Source organism: Tremella mesenterica (genome assembly GCF_000271645.1).
Source record: "Tremella mesenterica DSM 1558 unplaced genomic scaffold TREMEscaffold_5, whole genome shotgun sequence".
In the NCBI taxonomy this organism is placed as follows: Eukaryota; Fungi; Basidiomycota; class Tremellomycetes; order Tremellales; family Tremellaceae; genus Tremella; species Tremella mesenterica.
Window position 1 is genome coordinate 1,133,194 of NW_006711229.1, and position 13,275 is coordinate 1,146,468.

General features: G+C 46.0%; 4 protein-coding genes across 4 annotated transcripts in view; 3 read left to right on the forward strand and 1 right to left on the reverse strand.

The window, feature by feature from the left end:
* Positions 1–276: 276 nt before the first annotated feature.
* Positions 277–3,686, forward strand: TREMEDRAFT_62429 (uncharacterized protein; the record flags this gene model as incomplete). Its single annotated transcript, XM_007004649.1, has 10 exons — positions 277–421; positions 467–552; positions 665–868; positions 915–981; positions 1,027–1,341; positions 1,402–1,993; positions 2,034–2,266; positions 2,312–2,949; positions 3,112–3,363; positions 3,627–3,686. The coding sequence occupies 10 exons, from the start codon at positions 277–279 to the stop codon at positions 3,684–3,686; spliced, it is 2,592 nt and encodes an 863-aa protein (XP_007004711.1).
* Positions 3,687–4,758: 1,072 nt separating this feature from the next.
* TREMEDRAFT_62430 (uncharacterized protein) lies at positions 4,759–6,140 on the forward strand (the record flags this gene model as incomplete). The annotated part of the gene is made up of 10 exons (XM_007004650.1): positions 4,759–4,798; positions 4,976–5,039; positions 5,083–5,147; positions 5,286–5,364; positions 5,416–5,444; positions 5,488–5,552; positions 5,596–5,790; positions 5,849–5,932; positions 5,980–6,033; positions 6,081–6,140. The coding sequence occupies 10 exons, from the start codon at positions 4,759–4,761 to the stop codon at positions 6,138–6,140; spliced, it is 735 nt and encodes a 244-aa protein (XP_007004712.1).
* Positions 6,141–7,122: 982 nt separating this feature from the next.
* Positions 7,123–10,943, forward strand: TREMEDRAFT_30684 (uncharacterized protein; the record flags this gene model as incomplete). The annotated part of the gene is made up of 8 exons (XM_007004388.1): positions 7,123–7,390; positions 7,643–7,729; positions 7,904–8,082; positions 8,195–8,266; positions 8,311–8,596; positions 8,769–9,377; positions 9,444–9,724; positions 9,804–10,943. The coding sequence occupies 8 exons, from the start codon at positions 7,123–7,125 to the stop codon at positions 10,941–10,943; spliced, it is 2,922 nt and encodes a 973-aa protein (XP_007004450.1).
* A 544-nt stretch (positions 10,944–11,487) lies between these two features.
* The window catches only part of TREMEDRAFT_62432 (uncharacterized protein), a gene marked incomplete at both ends in the record, with an annotated part of 3,723 nt that continues 1,935 nt past the window's right edge, over positions 11,488–13,275 (reverse strand). The window contains 2 exons of the mRNA XM_007004651.1: positions 11,488–12,912; positions 13,125–13,208. Of these exons, the coding sequence (XP_007004713.1) occupies positions 11,488–12,912; positions 13,125–13,208 (1,509 nt within the window). The remainder of the gene's footprint in view (positions 12,913–13,124; positions 13,209–13,275) is intronic.

The window sequence follows — 13,275 nt, forward strand, 5'->3', positions numbered from 1 at the left end:
GTAGTTCTATCAATCTCAGAATATTGCTAGTGCTCTTGAACATGATGAACGTCTCTTGGCTGCTGCCGTGTGAGCTGGCATACTCGAGAGAAAGGTGGTTTGCCAGACTTTCTTACGGAGATCGATCCATCTCCGTGGGACAACCGAGTCGCGTCATCAAACGCGCCTGCCTGAGGATCTTTCAACTTTCTCTTCACCGCGACTGACTTTGCAACAAAACTCTTCTCACTCGCCCGGCCCCCTCGTCTTCCTCAACCCCTCGGAGAGAGACAAATCATGAACCGCCGAGGACATCTATCAACCAAGATACCTTTGGTCAAACTTCGTCCTGTACCAGCAAGAAATGCAAAAGGAAAGGCTAGAGATTCTTCTCCCATTGACGATAGTGCCTTGCAGGAATACTTGTGGAAAGATGCCGAAGGTCAGTATCGGCCTTGTTGCTGGGATGTACCAAGCTGAAGGATAGATTCCGAATTGACTAATGTGGCTCTTCAGAATGGAAGTAAACCGTGGAAAAATGTTGTCATCACTTTCACCGGCGTGGAAGATAAAGTGAGCGCCGTCGTATCTGTTCCTCCCACCATCGTCACTTACGTCGGACGTCAGTATTGGTCACATAGGAATAGAGGGGTTGAATGTATTGAGGAATATTATTGATTAATAGGTCCGACTATCTGGTCTGGCCAGAGAACTCGGCGCACGAGTAGAAAGCGCCTTGACCATCCATGTAACTCATATAGTCGCCGTAGGATTTACATCCGAAAAATATCAATACGCTCTCGAACATAGAATGCCTATCATGACCCCTCAATGGATAGAACATGGTCATGAGAGATGGTTAGCCGGCGAAGAGTTCCTTCCTTCCGAAGTGTGTCCTTGCAATTTGTCCCACATATTCTCTGGCTGACAGTTAGGACCTTTCAGAATGGAAATTGAAACCTTTCGCTGGACTCCGTATCTCTATCACTGGTATAGAACCAGGTGAGCTCAACTAAGACTGTTCTTGTGACCTGAGCTCATCAGTAGTGGAGAGAAGGAAAGAAATTGTGGCATATGTCAACTCCAACGGCGGGGTGTATTCCAAAGACCTGGATCGACATTGCACTCATTTAATCTCTGACAAAATGACGAGCGAGATGAAATCTTCCGATAAAGTCAAATGGGCTCTCAAAGAAATAAAATCAAGAGAAGCGAGTAGAAGAGCGGGTAAGAAATCGAAAGGAGAAGATATGAAAATCGTATATGAAGATTGGTTATGGGATTGCATCGCCTACGAAGGGAGATGGAAGGAAGAGAAATATGATGCGAGAAAACCGAGAAGAACGGGAAAAGTCAAAGCTGGTGAGTCAAAGTGACATACAAAGGCTCTCTATGTGTGTGATGTTACTAGCTGATATTCAGAGGACGTGTTGAATGGAACTGTGTTCAAAGACCCCGCCCCTGCGACTGTGGTCAAAGAAGAAGAACCAGATGAACCAGCGGCATTACGGAAACAAAAACGTGACGATGGTTTGGACATCCTCGTCGGTCAACTTTTGGAGACTAAAGAAGTTGTCAAGTGGAGTAAAACCCCTCTCGACGATCTCCATGAGGTCACGCAAGACCCCTTACCACTAGACCCTCCCATGCGATCCGACTCTACTCGGGCTGACCCTTCCAGAATACCCTCTTCGAAAAAACCAGAGAAAAGACCTTCGATGCTTCATGCATCGCGAACTACATCATTTGCTCCCGGTTCTTCCAAATCCCCTTTGTCGGCCATCCCCCTTACCTCCTTGAACCCAACTGCATCTTTTGCCGCCACTCAACCACCCATCCCTGCCCAAGCAGCAGACAGCAAAGAGCAAGATGGAATACCTCAAATTTTCTCTGGACTTACTTTCAGTCACACGATCATGGAACATTACGAAGGTCTGGAAAAGGCTTTGACCGCTCATGGGGGGACTTTAGCCTCTCAAAAGGACGATAATGTCGATTTTGTGATTGTCAGATTGTATGTTCTTCCCTCTAGTCATTCGTTGCTGATGTCTTAGAGCCAATACGAATAAACCAGATTTACCCACGAACAGCCAAGCACAAGTAGTGACGGAATGTTGGGTGGAGGGATGTTGTTTTGAACAAAAATTACTATCGCCCAGCGATCACTTAGTGTTTCGACCATTATCCGCGACAATGCCGGTAAACGGCACGTCAAATATGCTCATTCATCTTTCTGGACATTCGAGCGAAAATACGGTTTACCTGAGACGGATCATCCGTGCCATTGGTGAGTTATCGCCCAATATAATAAGATCGAATAGCTGATGTTCAGGGGCGACGTTATCCGTCAAGCTGAATCGTCAAACCACGCATTTGGTCTGCGCAACTCCTTCTGGTCAAAAATACGAAAAAGCCCTCGAATGGGGCGTCTCAGTAGTCCAAAGTACTTGGTTGCTGACCATGGCTGAGACTGGTATATTGGTCAAGGATACGGATCATCGACATTCTTCAGTCACAAAAGTAGATTCGAACACGAACACCAATCCTCAATCGTCCACCGGTCAGTTGGCACTGGACCAGGTGCTTCGAGTCGGCGACGAACACGGCACCTCGCAAAGTTCAACTCTTGATCCATCACGAAAATTGGGATTGACACCGACTCATATTGGCGATGGACTGGGTAGTAATCCTGGGAGTGCGTCAGGGTCTGGACCGTTGCGTGAGAAAGGTAATGGAAAGACAGTATTGTCACAGTCAAACCCCGAAACGGAGAGAAAGTTGAATCAGGCGGATCAAACTAATGAGGGTATCTTATTCGAGAGATCTGCAAGTGGAAAGGAGATAAGTTTAGAAGTGAAGTTGGCAAAAACAACTCCCGTAAACGTAGTGACGACACCTGTGACTAAAGTGAACGAAGCGTTGAAACAATTAGCAGAAATAGGTCAACCTTCAGGACATAAATCCAAAGCTGTAAGTTATCATTTCACTTTCTTCATCTTATATCTTCACTGGCTCGTCTTGTTTCTTCGGTCTCTCCTCACACTCAACCCTCACTACTTTCTCTCACTGACAGATCACGTCATTCAAAACCTGTCATAGGACATGGTAACAGAAGAAATTACTAATAATTAGATCCGTCGCTCTCGACCTTCTTCGAGACTCAAACCCTCTCACACTCCATTGACAACATCCGTCTCACCTCACTCACGTTCACCCACATCACCAGATATATCATTCGATATCACGGATCCTATCATCGACCTGAAAACCACTACTAGAGATCCTGAAGAGAGTGTTAGATGGGAGGATGCAGACCCGAAAGTTGTTGATAAGTATAAGAGAATGCGCGAGGCGTTCGGTGGGAGTCCGAGGAAGAAAAGTAAAGTGAGTACATAGGACATGAGATTGTTTCTGTTTGTCCTGATCTGTGTCAAATGCCCTTTTCAAAGTGTGGATAGAACATGGGGACATGGGATATTTTGTGTGAGATGCTATTATGCATGATGTTGCTAACGTCGTTGTTTCTTGCTGATTTTTGAACATTCACATCTCGCAGTCAATCACGAAGAGGTAATTCGATATCTGACAATGTGTAAAACACAGTAACCAGAAGAGTTGGTTGACATGTGATAATCAAAACTCATCAGATCATCAAAGACGCCCTTATCTCATATGCTTTGTTCCCGTCGCCGTCGGTTCAACCCTGAGACGACTGATCCACTGATCCACAATCACAACTCCCCCATGCCCACCTCCTTTGACGAACAAGTTCCAGAATTGTTTCTTTCTTATTCTCCTCTCTCAAACACTTTTAGGACATGTACATACTCAAATTCGCGCAATGCTCGTGTCAACACGCTTGAGACCGACAAAGTCTACTACAAAACTCTTTCCCACGCACGAGCATTACATTCCATTCGTCTCAGGCACCATATATAACCCAACAGCGTAAGAGCCCGGTGACGCGCTTTTGCCGGCGGCGCAGTTATCACTTTCCTATCAACCCCTCAACCCCCGGTTATGTTAACCGTTGATTCTAACTTATCTTTTCTTTCACCTTTTCTTCTCTTTTCTTCTACCTCCTGGAAAATTTCTGTTAAAATGTGAGTGAACTTTTTCGATTTCCTTTCACTTTGTTTTCCAGTATCTTGGTATCTGGGTGTTGTATTGGGTGTTGTATGTTGTTGGTCGTTAGAGAGATTTGAAGAAGTGCGATGGCGGGATGAAAGATCTCTAGTCAGATGATTTGATCTTTCAAAAAAGGGCGGACCATCGGGACCCAACCCTCCTTTCTCTCTTTCTCTCTTTTTCTCTCATATCTCTTTACTCTTTACCTTTCCTTCTTCCTTCTTATTCTTCTTCTTTCTTCCTTATTCTTCTTCCCCCACCCACTTCAACAATCTCATTCTTCTTCCCCGTGAGTGATACATTGACTTTCTTATCTCGAATCTACTCATGAGATCTCTTTGGTGTTACTTGTACATACCCCACACATGAGACAAATCCTCTTTCACCACGTTCCCCTCGATGGGCTCGATGATGGATGAGGTGCCCCTCATTCAAACACTGTCTTATTCCCTGAAGATATCAATGACGACATGACGACACGATGAGCTCGTGCATTCCACCCACACACAGTCAAAGTTTCTTTGTTTCACCTGAAAGTACCTCGATCCTCGAGGTTATGACGTCGTTTCCTTTTCCCACGGTCAAAAAGTGTGCAAAAAGTGCTTTGAAGAGTTTGTTAATCTTTCAGTCATTTGATTCAATATAGTCAAGATGGCCACTGCTACTCAAACTCAATCCAGTCAGACACCCAGTGAGTATCTCCCATACTTCACTTCAGTCAACTTCTCTCTCATTTCTCGTCTTATCAATCCATGCGAAATCCACCACCTCACGCCCCCCTGCATGTTTCTATATTTTGATCTTTTTCTCATTGATCAAGGTTTCGTAACTGACTGGATATGGTGAGAGGACTAAAACTGATGACCAGATTTCAAGATTATTGACCGCCTTCAAGGTGTCCCGGCTATCCATGATTCTGTCTATGCGGCCAAGTCAGTCCGTAGACGAAAGATGGGATCATAGCTGATGGGTCAGTTCGATCGTCAACTCAACCCAGATAACGGCTCGTCTATATGCGTTCGCTGTGGCTATTGCGTCCAGTGAGTGTCTCAATGAATCTTTCTCTCATCAAACGTCCTTACCAGTTATGATGGCAAAATCAGAGATCATCATGATAACATACAAATTGGGGCGCAGGAGGATGAAGGGCGACTAAGACACAAGACTGACTTTCTTAGAATCGTACAACATTGCGACTCCCGTCATGGTCAGGACAAAACCAATTTGGGAATCTGCAGATGGAATCGCTGTCGCTACGTGAGTCAACAATATTCTTCGGGAGGCTGAGCGACGCTTACCTTCGTTCAGATTCGATCGTGCTGAGGCCACCTTCCCTTGTTAGTCTATCATGACTCGCCGGGTACCGTAATTGATGCCTAGACCCCTTCAAGACCCCCACACAGGACCTGATCGTGGTCAAGCAGCTCAAAGGCGTGTATGACAACGTGAGTCATTATTCTCTAAGGCAGCATGTGCTTACACTCGCAGCGTCTGCTGCCCGTTTATCAAAACCTTCACCCCATCCTTACTGACATCAACAACCGGATCTCTGCCATTGCCGGTGACGTCAGTGCTAGAGCCGGAGCTCCTCTACAGACCACTCAGGATCTCTCTCGAGCCCTTCTTGTGCAGCTTCGTCAACTCGGCGAGCATGGCAAAGATTTGCCTGCGTTGTTGGTCCAGGTGAGTGGTGATCATCGTCTCGAATAACTCGGTTGACGCTGGGCAGAACATACAAAAGACTACCACGGATCTGAGGGAAATTCTCATGGCCAAGGAGCAGACTTTGGGAGAGAAAGGAAACAAGCTCACTGAGTATGTTTTGGTGAGTCTCGGATTGCTACATCGTTGCGAGCGCAGACTGATGAACAGGACCGCGTCAAGCCTGTCGTTGACGACGTGTACAGTTACGTCCTCGGTGCCAAGGTGAGCAATGTCTGATGATACGTTCGATTTACGTTGACCACGAACAGAAGAAGGCAGAAGAGGAAGTAGGCAAAGCGCAGTCTGAAGTACACAATGGCGGAGCTTGAGATTCCCCTCGACACCGATTACCTCGTCTGATGGTTCCCCTGTGTACTTCCCAATTCCCAATTCAGTGTTGTGTATAGACTTTTTCCCCTCTTTTCTTCCTCTTTCCGCGGCGGCCGGCATGTTCCGCATGGGGACATGCTTGAGACACGACCTAGAAATGGCCCTCATGACGATATATGCAGATTTTGTATGGTTTGCCCCCTTGCACAACAAGCGTAAGGTGTGGTTGGGTCATGGGTCGATCGCATTCCAGCCGGCCAGGCGCCAGCCACTGGTCACTTTGACTTTCGGCTATTTGACACGTAGCAATTGCCGGTTCTCAGATGTCCGTGACATTGGTCCATTTTCCCATTTTGGGAGAAAGAGTGACAAGTTAACGTCAAGTGATCAAAACCTCTATTACCTTTTCCGTGCTTGACTAGATTGCATATTCATACGTGACACTTTGGTCATTAGACATCCCCGGTCTCCGATCTATGACCAGCCGTGATCAGCGCCGAACAGAGGTACATTCGACTTTGTGTACCCTGTCTATCTCGGTGTCACACTCCGGTCAACGTCTCCCCTTTGTCAACTACAAAATGACCTAAACTTTGAACGTCGATCCTACTCGTTCTTCGTACAGCCTCTTCTCGTCTCTCGCCGCTTAGCACAATCTTGAAGATCCACGAGATCTCCACCTCGTCGAACCGGCATAATCACACTTCAAGTACAGCGGCAGGCCGGTCATCGATACTCAGTGATCAGTCACCACCAAAGGAATCCCTCTTCATCCTCACTCTTCCCCTTTGACTGTCTCTCCCTCCTATCACCTCTCACCTCCCTCATCCTCATTGATACACGACTTTCCTCATCTCTCTCTTCAACTTCGCATTTATCTAACTCAACTGTCGCCACTTGGTCCATAGCCTCAATCTTCACATTCACGCGTACGAGTCATCCCGCGTGTGAGTGAAACACATTAGGAATCACTGCACAACAATGATCGACAGTCTACTAGGACGTCCATCTCCATTATTACGTCGTACTCAAGTATTCCTCGTACTTTTCTTTTGGATATGGAGATTGGTCAAAGGAGACGGTGGTTTTTATTCTCCTACAGGTACAACCTCGGCTAATGGTCCTTTACCCAGTTGGAGAGTTGGAGATGGGATGAAGAAGAGAAAGAAAGGTTTGTTGAGAGGTTTGATGGGGATGGTTTTTGGGAAACGGGGACAGGGTTGGATAGGGAGGATGAATGAGAGATTGAGTGGGTGTTTTTTCCTCCCCTCTCTTCAGCGCCTTGCGCTGACTCTGCTTTTTCACTTCTCTTCACTGTTACTCGAGCGATGGCTTTCACACACCCTCGCCCTCTTCTCCTCCTCCCGCTTTGCTTTTTCCTCACTTGAATTGTTGTTCCAATCAATGTCTCCTTAGCCTGTCTTATTGGTTTCTAGAGATTCATGGAGACCGGCTCTTGCCTTGTCAGCCCAGCTATAAATGGACCCGAACTGACTGGAAGAAAAATTCTCGCCTTATCAGTTAATCCTCGGAACATGGACTATCATGTATGCTCTTCGACACATGGACGATCTCTTTGGGATCGGAGGTGAGTCACCTTTCCCTTTACTCAGTCAGACACCCTTCACTCCTTCGCTTAGCCTCCTGATTTATCTATTGTTTTCCAAACACCCTTGATGTTTTGCGGTCGGTCCGACCTCAGTACTCGTAGTGTTGACAGGACACTCGTCTTAGCGAGAATTTACCTTTGCTAATCAGACAGCTCCTGAACCACTCGCGACCCTCTATTCCAGATCATATTACCGAGCGACATACATCAACACTGCCCTCGACGCAGGTTTCGCCAGCGCTATGAGCATACGACCTAAATGGCTTAAAGACATGTGCAGCATGCTGTTTTCGGTTTATTATCTGATTTGGGCCAACGAGGCCGATGAAGTGGTGAGTCTAAATACATCTGAGTCCTAATTACATCTCAACTGTCGTCTCCAGTCCAACATCTGGCCAGTAGTCACGCGGGTGAGTGATTGCGATGAGAGAAGCTCATGAACAGCTGCGTCGATTCAGAGCTCTCTGTTCAGTTGAAATGCTTCGTACCACCTGGGAAAAGACCCGTAACCCATACGTGAGTGATCTTCGTCGTATCAACTTACCAGGTCTGATCGACAGATACGCATGATCACCTCGCTTCACTGCCCCTCTCTCCCTATTGTCAGAAGCGTATCCATCCCCCGACCGTCTCGATCATCCCGTGCAGGTCTGCCACCGGTCAAAGGGATGTTGTTCTTTTCAGGTAATGAGGCTGAATTGGCCAAAGCTACGCAATTAATCATCGACTTCCCCGGTGGAGGTTTTGTGGCCATGGGACCTGATTGTCACGAAGAGCGTTTGCGATCGTGGGCCAAGAGGACGGGAAAGCCGGTGTTGGCTATTGAGTACGGCAAGGCTCCAGAGTGTAAGTGAGATGTTTCATTGCTCATGTTTCGCTCTCCTTTGTCGACTTCTTTTCCACGGCTTCAGTTTGAAGCATAAGCAACGGCAAACTCACGAAGGGCTGCCCGACTGAGCGAGTTCTCTTGGTGGATATGGAAAATGGAGGGGGATCAAGAGACCGCGCTGATGCCTAGACCCATATCCTTGGGCCATCGAAGAAGGGTTTGACGCCTATCGAACAATACACGAGACACTCGGCTCATGCATCGGCATACACCTTCCCAACACACCCTCGTCTCGTCTTTCTATCGTCCTTACTGGTGATTCTGCCGGTGGGAATATCTGCGCTACCATCATGCTCCGTATCCTCGAACATTCCACTCCTATCCCTCGACCCGTCTCCATCATTCTTGCTTATCCCGCACTCGACTTCAACTTCACATCCTGGATGTCACCGGCAAACCTTCGAGTATTACGTACCGAGCAGTCCGAATCTCATCTCACTTCTCTCAAGCATGGCAAAGATCACTTGGCACATAAATCTCCTCTGAGTGTTGTAGACGATACGGAAAAACCTCGAAAGACGCGGTCTGAGCGACAACGAAGTTGGGGAGATACGCTCGGTAACAAACTTCAGGGGTTGAGTCTGACGCCAACCGCATCTCCGGTCGACGAGAAGATCCCGCTGGCAAGTGCGCCGGGACGTCAAGGTCAGTCGCAGAGTCCGACGGGCTCCTGGAGAGGATTACCGAGGGTCATGTCTACCAAGCTTACCGGTTGGCTGGGACCGGATGAAACAAAAGGTGAGGTTGTTGAAGCAGGAAGGGAGGCGCAAGAGATTTTATCAGATACATCCGACTCGGCCTCAGAAGACGATGATGCGGCGACTGTGAAAGCGGCCGATGACAGGAGGGAGGAAGAAAAGCCTTTGAGAGCTAGAGTGAAGACACCGAAAGTCGAAAGGGAATTTGACTTGGTGTATGAGCCAGCAGCCTCTACTGAGTCGTCAGGAAATAAAGCAAGTACGACAGGTGAGGAAAGGGTGGAAAAGGTGGTGGTGAAGAAGAAGAAGAGGGCTCCATTTGGGACACGTTTGACCATGACGAGTCGGGTGGGATACTTTCAGGATAGGATCATTTCGCCTTCTATGGTGAGTGTTGATGCCACTCCTCTACTCTGAGGCATGGCGGGGTGACAAGATGTGTTTGCGTAGGTTGCTGATCAAATAGATGCGTGCAATGGCCATTCTTTACATCGGACCTCGACGTAACCCCGACTTTGAAACTGATTATTACATCTCGCCAATATTATCACCTCCTCATTTACTTCAACACTTCCCTCCTGTCTACCTGATCTGTGGAGAGCGCGACCCCTTCGTCGACGACACGGTAATCTTCGCCGGCAAGATCCGTGAAGCCAAACGAGGTCGTAAAGCTCAAGCAGAGTTTGCTTCTCAAGGAAAGAGTGCAAAATTTGGAGAATCACTCCGAATGAGTGTTGCCAAAGCCAACGCTTCTACTCCCGCACAAGGTTCATCTACCAATGGACAGATTCTCCGTGAAACAGATGAAGATTGGGTTCAAATGCGTATCATCGAAGGTTGGGGTCATGGTTTCATGCAAATGGCAGCTCTTATGAGAGAAGTAGATAGTGTTCTTACCGAAATGGCAGATTGGATTGATGAGTCTTTTATTCGATCTTCAATTTCATTCGAAAATCGACAAATCATAACTCGACCTCAAACCATTTCCAATCCCAACAACTCTTCTACTCTCGATCCAACCGATTCAAGCTCCACACAAACTCATTCAAAACCTATCGACAATCAAATCGTTCCTCCAAACGGTATACCCAACGCGGACCTCGGAGCTGTATTCGGATCAGATGTTAAATCATTAGAAGATGATAACATTGTTACTTTTACACCTAAATCAAGATCAAGACGTAAATTCCCACCTCCAAGTCAATTCTTACCAGTAGCAAGAAAACTTTCAAAAGAAAAATTAACGTTGGATAGAAATTTAAGTGCACCGACATTCGATCTTGATGAAACTGGTTCTTCAGGTGAAGCTTTCACTTTGAAAACTCCACCAACATCAGTCAGTATAAAAACTTTTCCTCCTGAAGAAAATAAAGGTTCTGGGGCTTTCGCTTTTTTCAAAAAGAGTGATCCTCAAAATGTTCAAACTCAAACTTCTTCTAGTTTGAAATCTAACGGTGGATTACCTACAGGTAGAGGACAAAGTGTTGGGGTTGTCAGTGAAGCTGAATTGATGAGAAGAAGAAGGAAAGAAGCTGTTTTCGGTATGGGAGTAACGGATTTGAGTGATGGGGAAGATGATGAACATGATGGTGATCAACCTGCCTAAGGGGGTGAGACATTGATTGGTCTCTTCTATATCCTCCTCTATTTTTCACCCTCTTATCTTCCCGTACCCGTTTGTCGCCTGACAAATCAAGTTACTATTGAACAGATCCCCAATATCGAATCGAATCTCTCTTTGTCCTTGCTTTATTGCCATACTCGTTTCTCCCATGGTCATCATCATTATATCGTCTTTTTCCCATCCCCAAACTAAGCTCTCTCTCTCTCTCTCTCTCTTCTCCCTTCCTGTCTTCTCTCCCTCTGTCTCTTCCTTTGCACACAAAGAGAACACCCCTCACCCGGGTACACTCCAATTTCTCTCCCATACCGTCCTCTTCCTGAGAGAATAAAGAATGGGAAGATATGTTTTCCCTCATGTTGGGCTAGTTGTAGCATCAGAATAATGTTTGGTATTGTAGCAGAATGCATGTGTTTTTCATTGTCCTTCCGAGTCTGTTGATACTGATACTCTATGATACAAGAATTCCTAGCGACCAGCGCCAATCCATCCAATTCTCCTCCAATTGCCCTAACTCATAAACCCCACCCTACAACGCTCTAGGTTCATCCCATCTAACACTTTTCTTCCTCTCCATCCCTCCATACACACTCGATCCACCATCATACCTTCCCCCACCATTTCCTCCAACCCCTCCACCCTCCCCAGCCCCTCCAGCCCCTCCGACCGCTGCCTGTCCCGGTGACAAAACGTTCTGCCCGGAACCACCAAACAAAGTATCACGATCATACCAATCTCTTGTATTTCTTTCCGCCCTATTGATAGTTGTCATAGTTGGTGCTAAACTAGATCTTGAATTATCAAATTCGAACACACTGGAAGCGTGAGGATCTGTAACTTTCTCCTCCGTTCGCATCAGAGAACCTTTTGGTAAATTAAGTTCTAACTGAGGTATCAAACTTCTTCCTTGTTGATTTCTTCCTCTTGCTATTTCTTCATTACCATGATGATATTCATCCATCAGAGTCGAATTCGTAAAATCGACTTGACGTGGTAGTGGTATAGAAGGAATAGGATATAATAATTCTTTTTCTTTTGTAACTTTTTCACTTCTTTCACTCGGAGGTCTTTTACCTTCTACTCTATAACCAGCCACACGTGATAAATTTGCGGTCGGAACATAAGTCGATGCAGTAACAGAAGCAGGTCTATAAATCGTTCCTGTATCAGATTGAGAATAAATGGAAGTATCGGAAGGTGCTATTATTTTAATATCAGGATTTTGAACTGTCAACAAAGAACCTAAAGGTGGAGAAATTGGTGAATCCGTATTTGTCCAATGTCCAGATAATATTTCTCTTGATGATTCTGATGGAGTTGAATTATGTCTGAAAGCTTGAATGGAAAGTGGTGGTGGAAGTGGAAATGATTGTAAAGTTTTATCATTTTCATTATCCACTTTCCCTTTAAGTATCCCTTTGACACTATCATTATTTTGATCATGTCTTCCTCTTGATCCGTAATTCATCCCGTTTTCTTGTCTGGAAGTCAAACCATTTACTCCTGACATGTGATCATACGTTTTGTTGGAAGTGGGATCTTCTAAATTTAATGGTGGATCAACTGAAAGGATGTAATTTTGAGGAGAAGAATGTAATGGTCCAGGTGAAGAAATAGAACTTGTTTGAAGAGAATTAGTTTGGAAATCTTCTCGACGAGATGTAGGTGTGTATTTCTCCGCCCATTGTGGAACAGGTTTTGGAGGTTTAGCTAAAAATGGAAATGCTGGAAGTGGGAACCGTCCGCTTGAATTGTTACGGATATGAGAAATGGGATGTGATAGGAACGGTGCTACTCTTGATAAACGAACTCGTGATTGTCGGAATGACGCGCGGATGGATGGTGCTGAGAAACGGGATTGTATAGGTGGGGAATGATGAGAAGATTCTTCCTGTCTTGTCAACTCTGTCCTGTAACCTCCATATCTCTTTGTCCCGATAAACCAGACGATCAGCTAGTCTGGGTATAACCGTAGCTTTGTATGACAATATGAACCACACAAAAGTCAAGTCGCCCAGAGTGTATATGGTCTACACTGACAAGTTTGGTGAAATCACATTATCACGAACATTTCAAAGACACGGCGGAGGACTTATCGAGGGAGAGAAGTACAGGTGAGTCGAAGAGTCAAGTGAAAGATGGACAGGTAAACAAACAACAACTCACACTATCCACAGGTGAAGGGATAGCAACATCACCACCATAAAACCAACTACTCCTCAACGCAGCTGTCCTCTTCACCCTTTTACGCTGCATGATCCATCTGATACAAAACAATATCAAAGCGATGGTAAGGAACATCCCTATTACCCCTCCC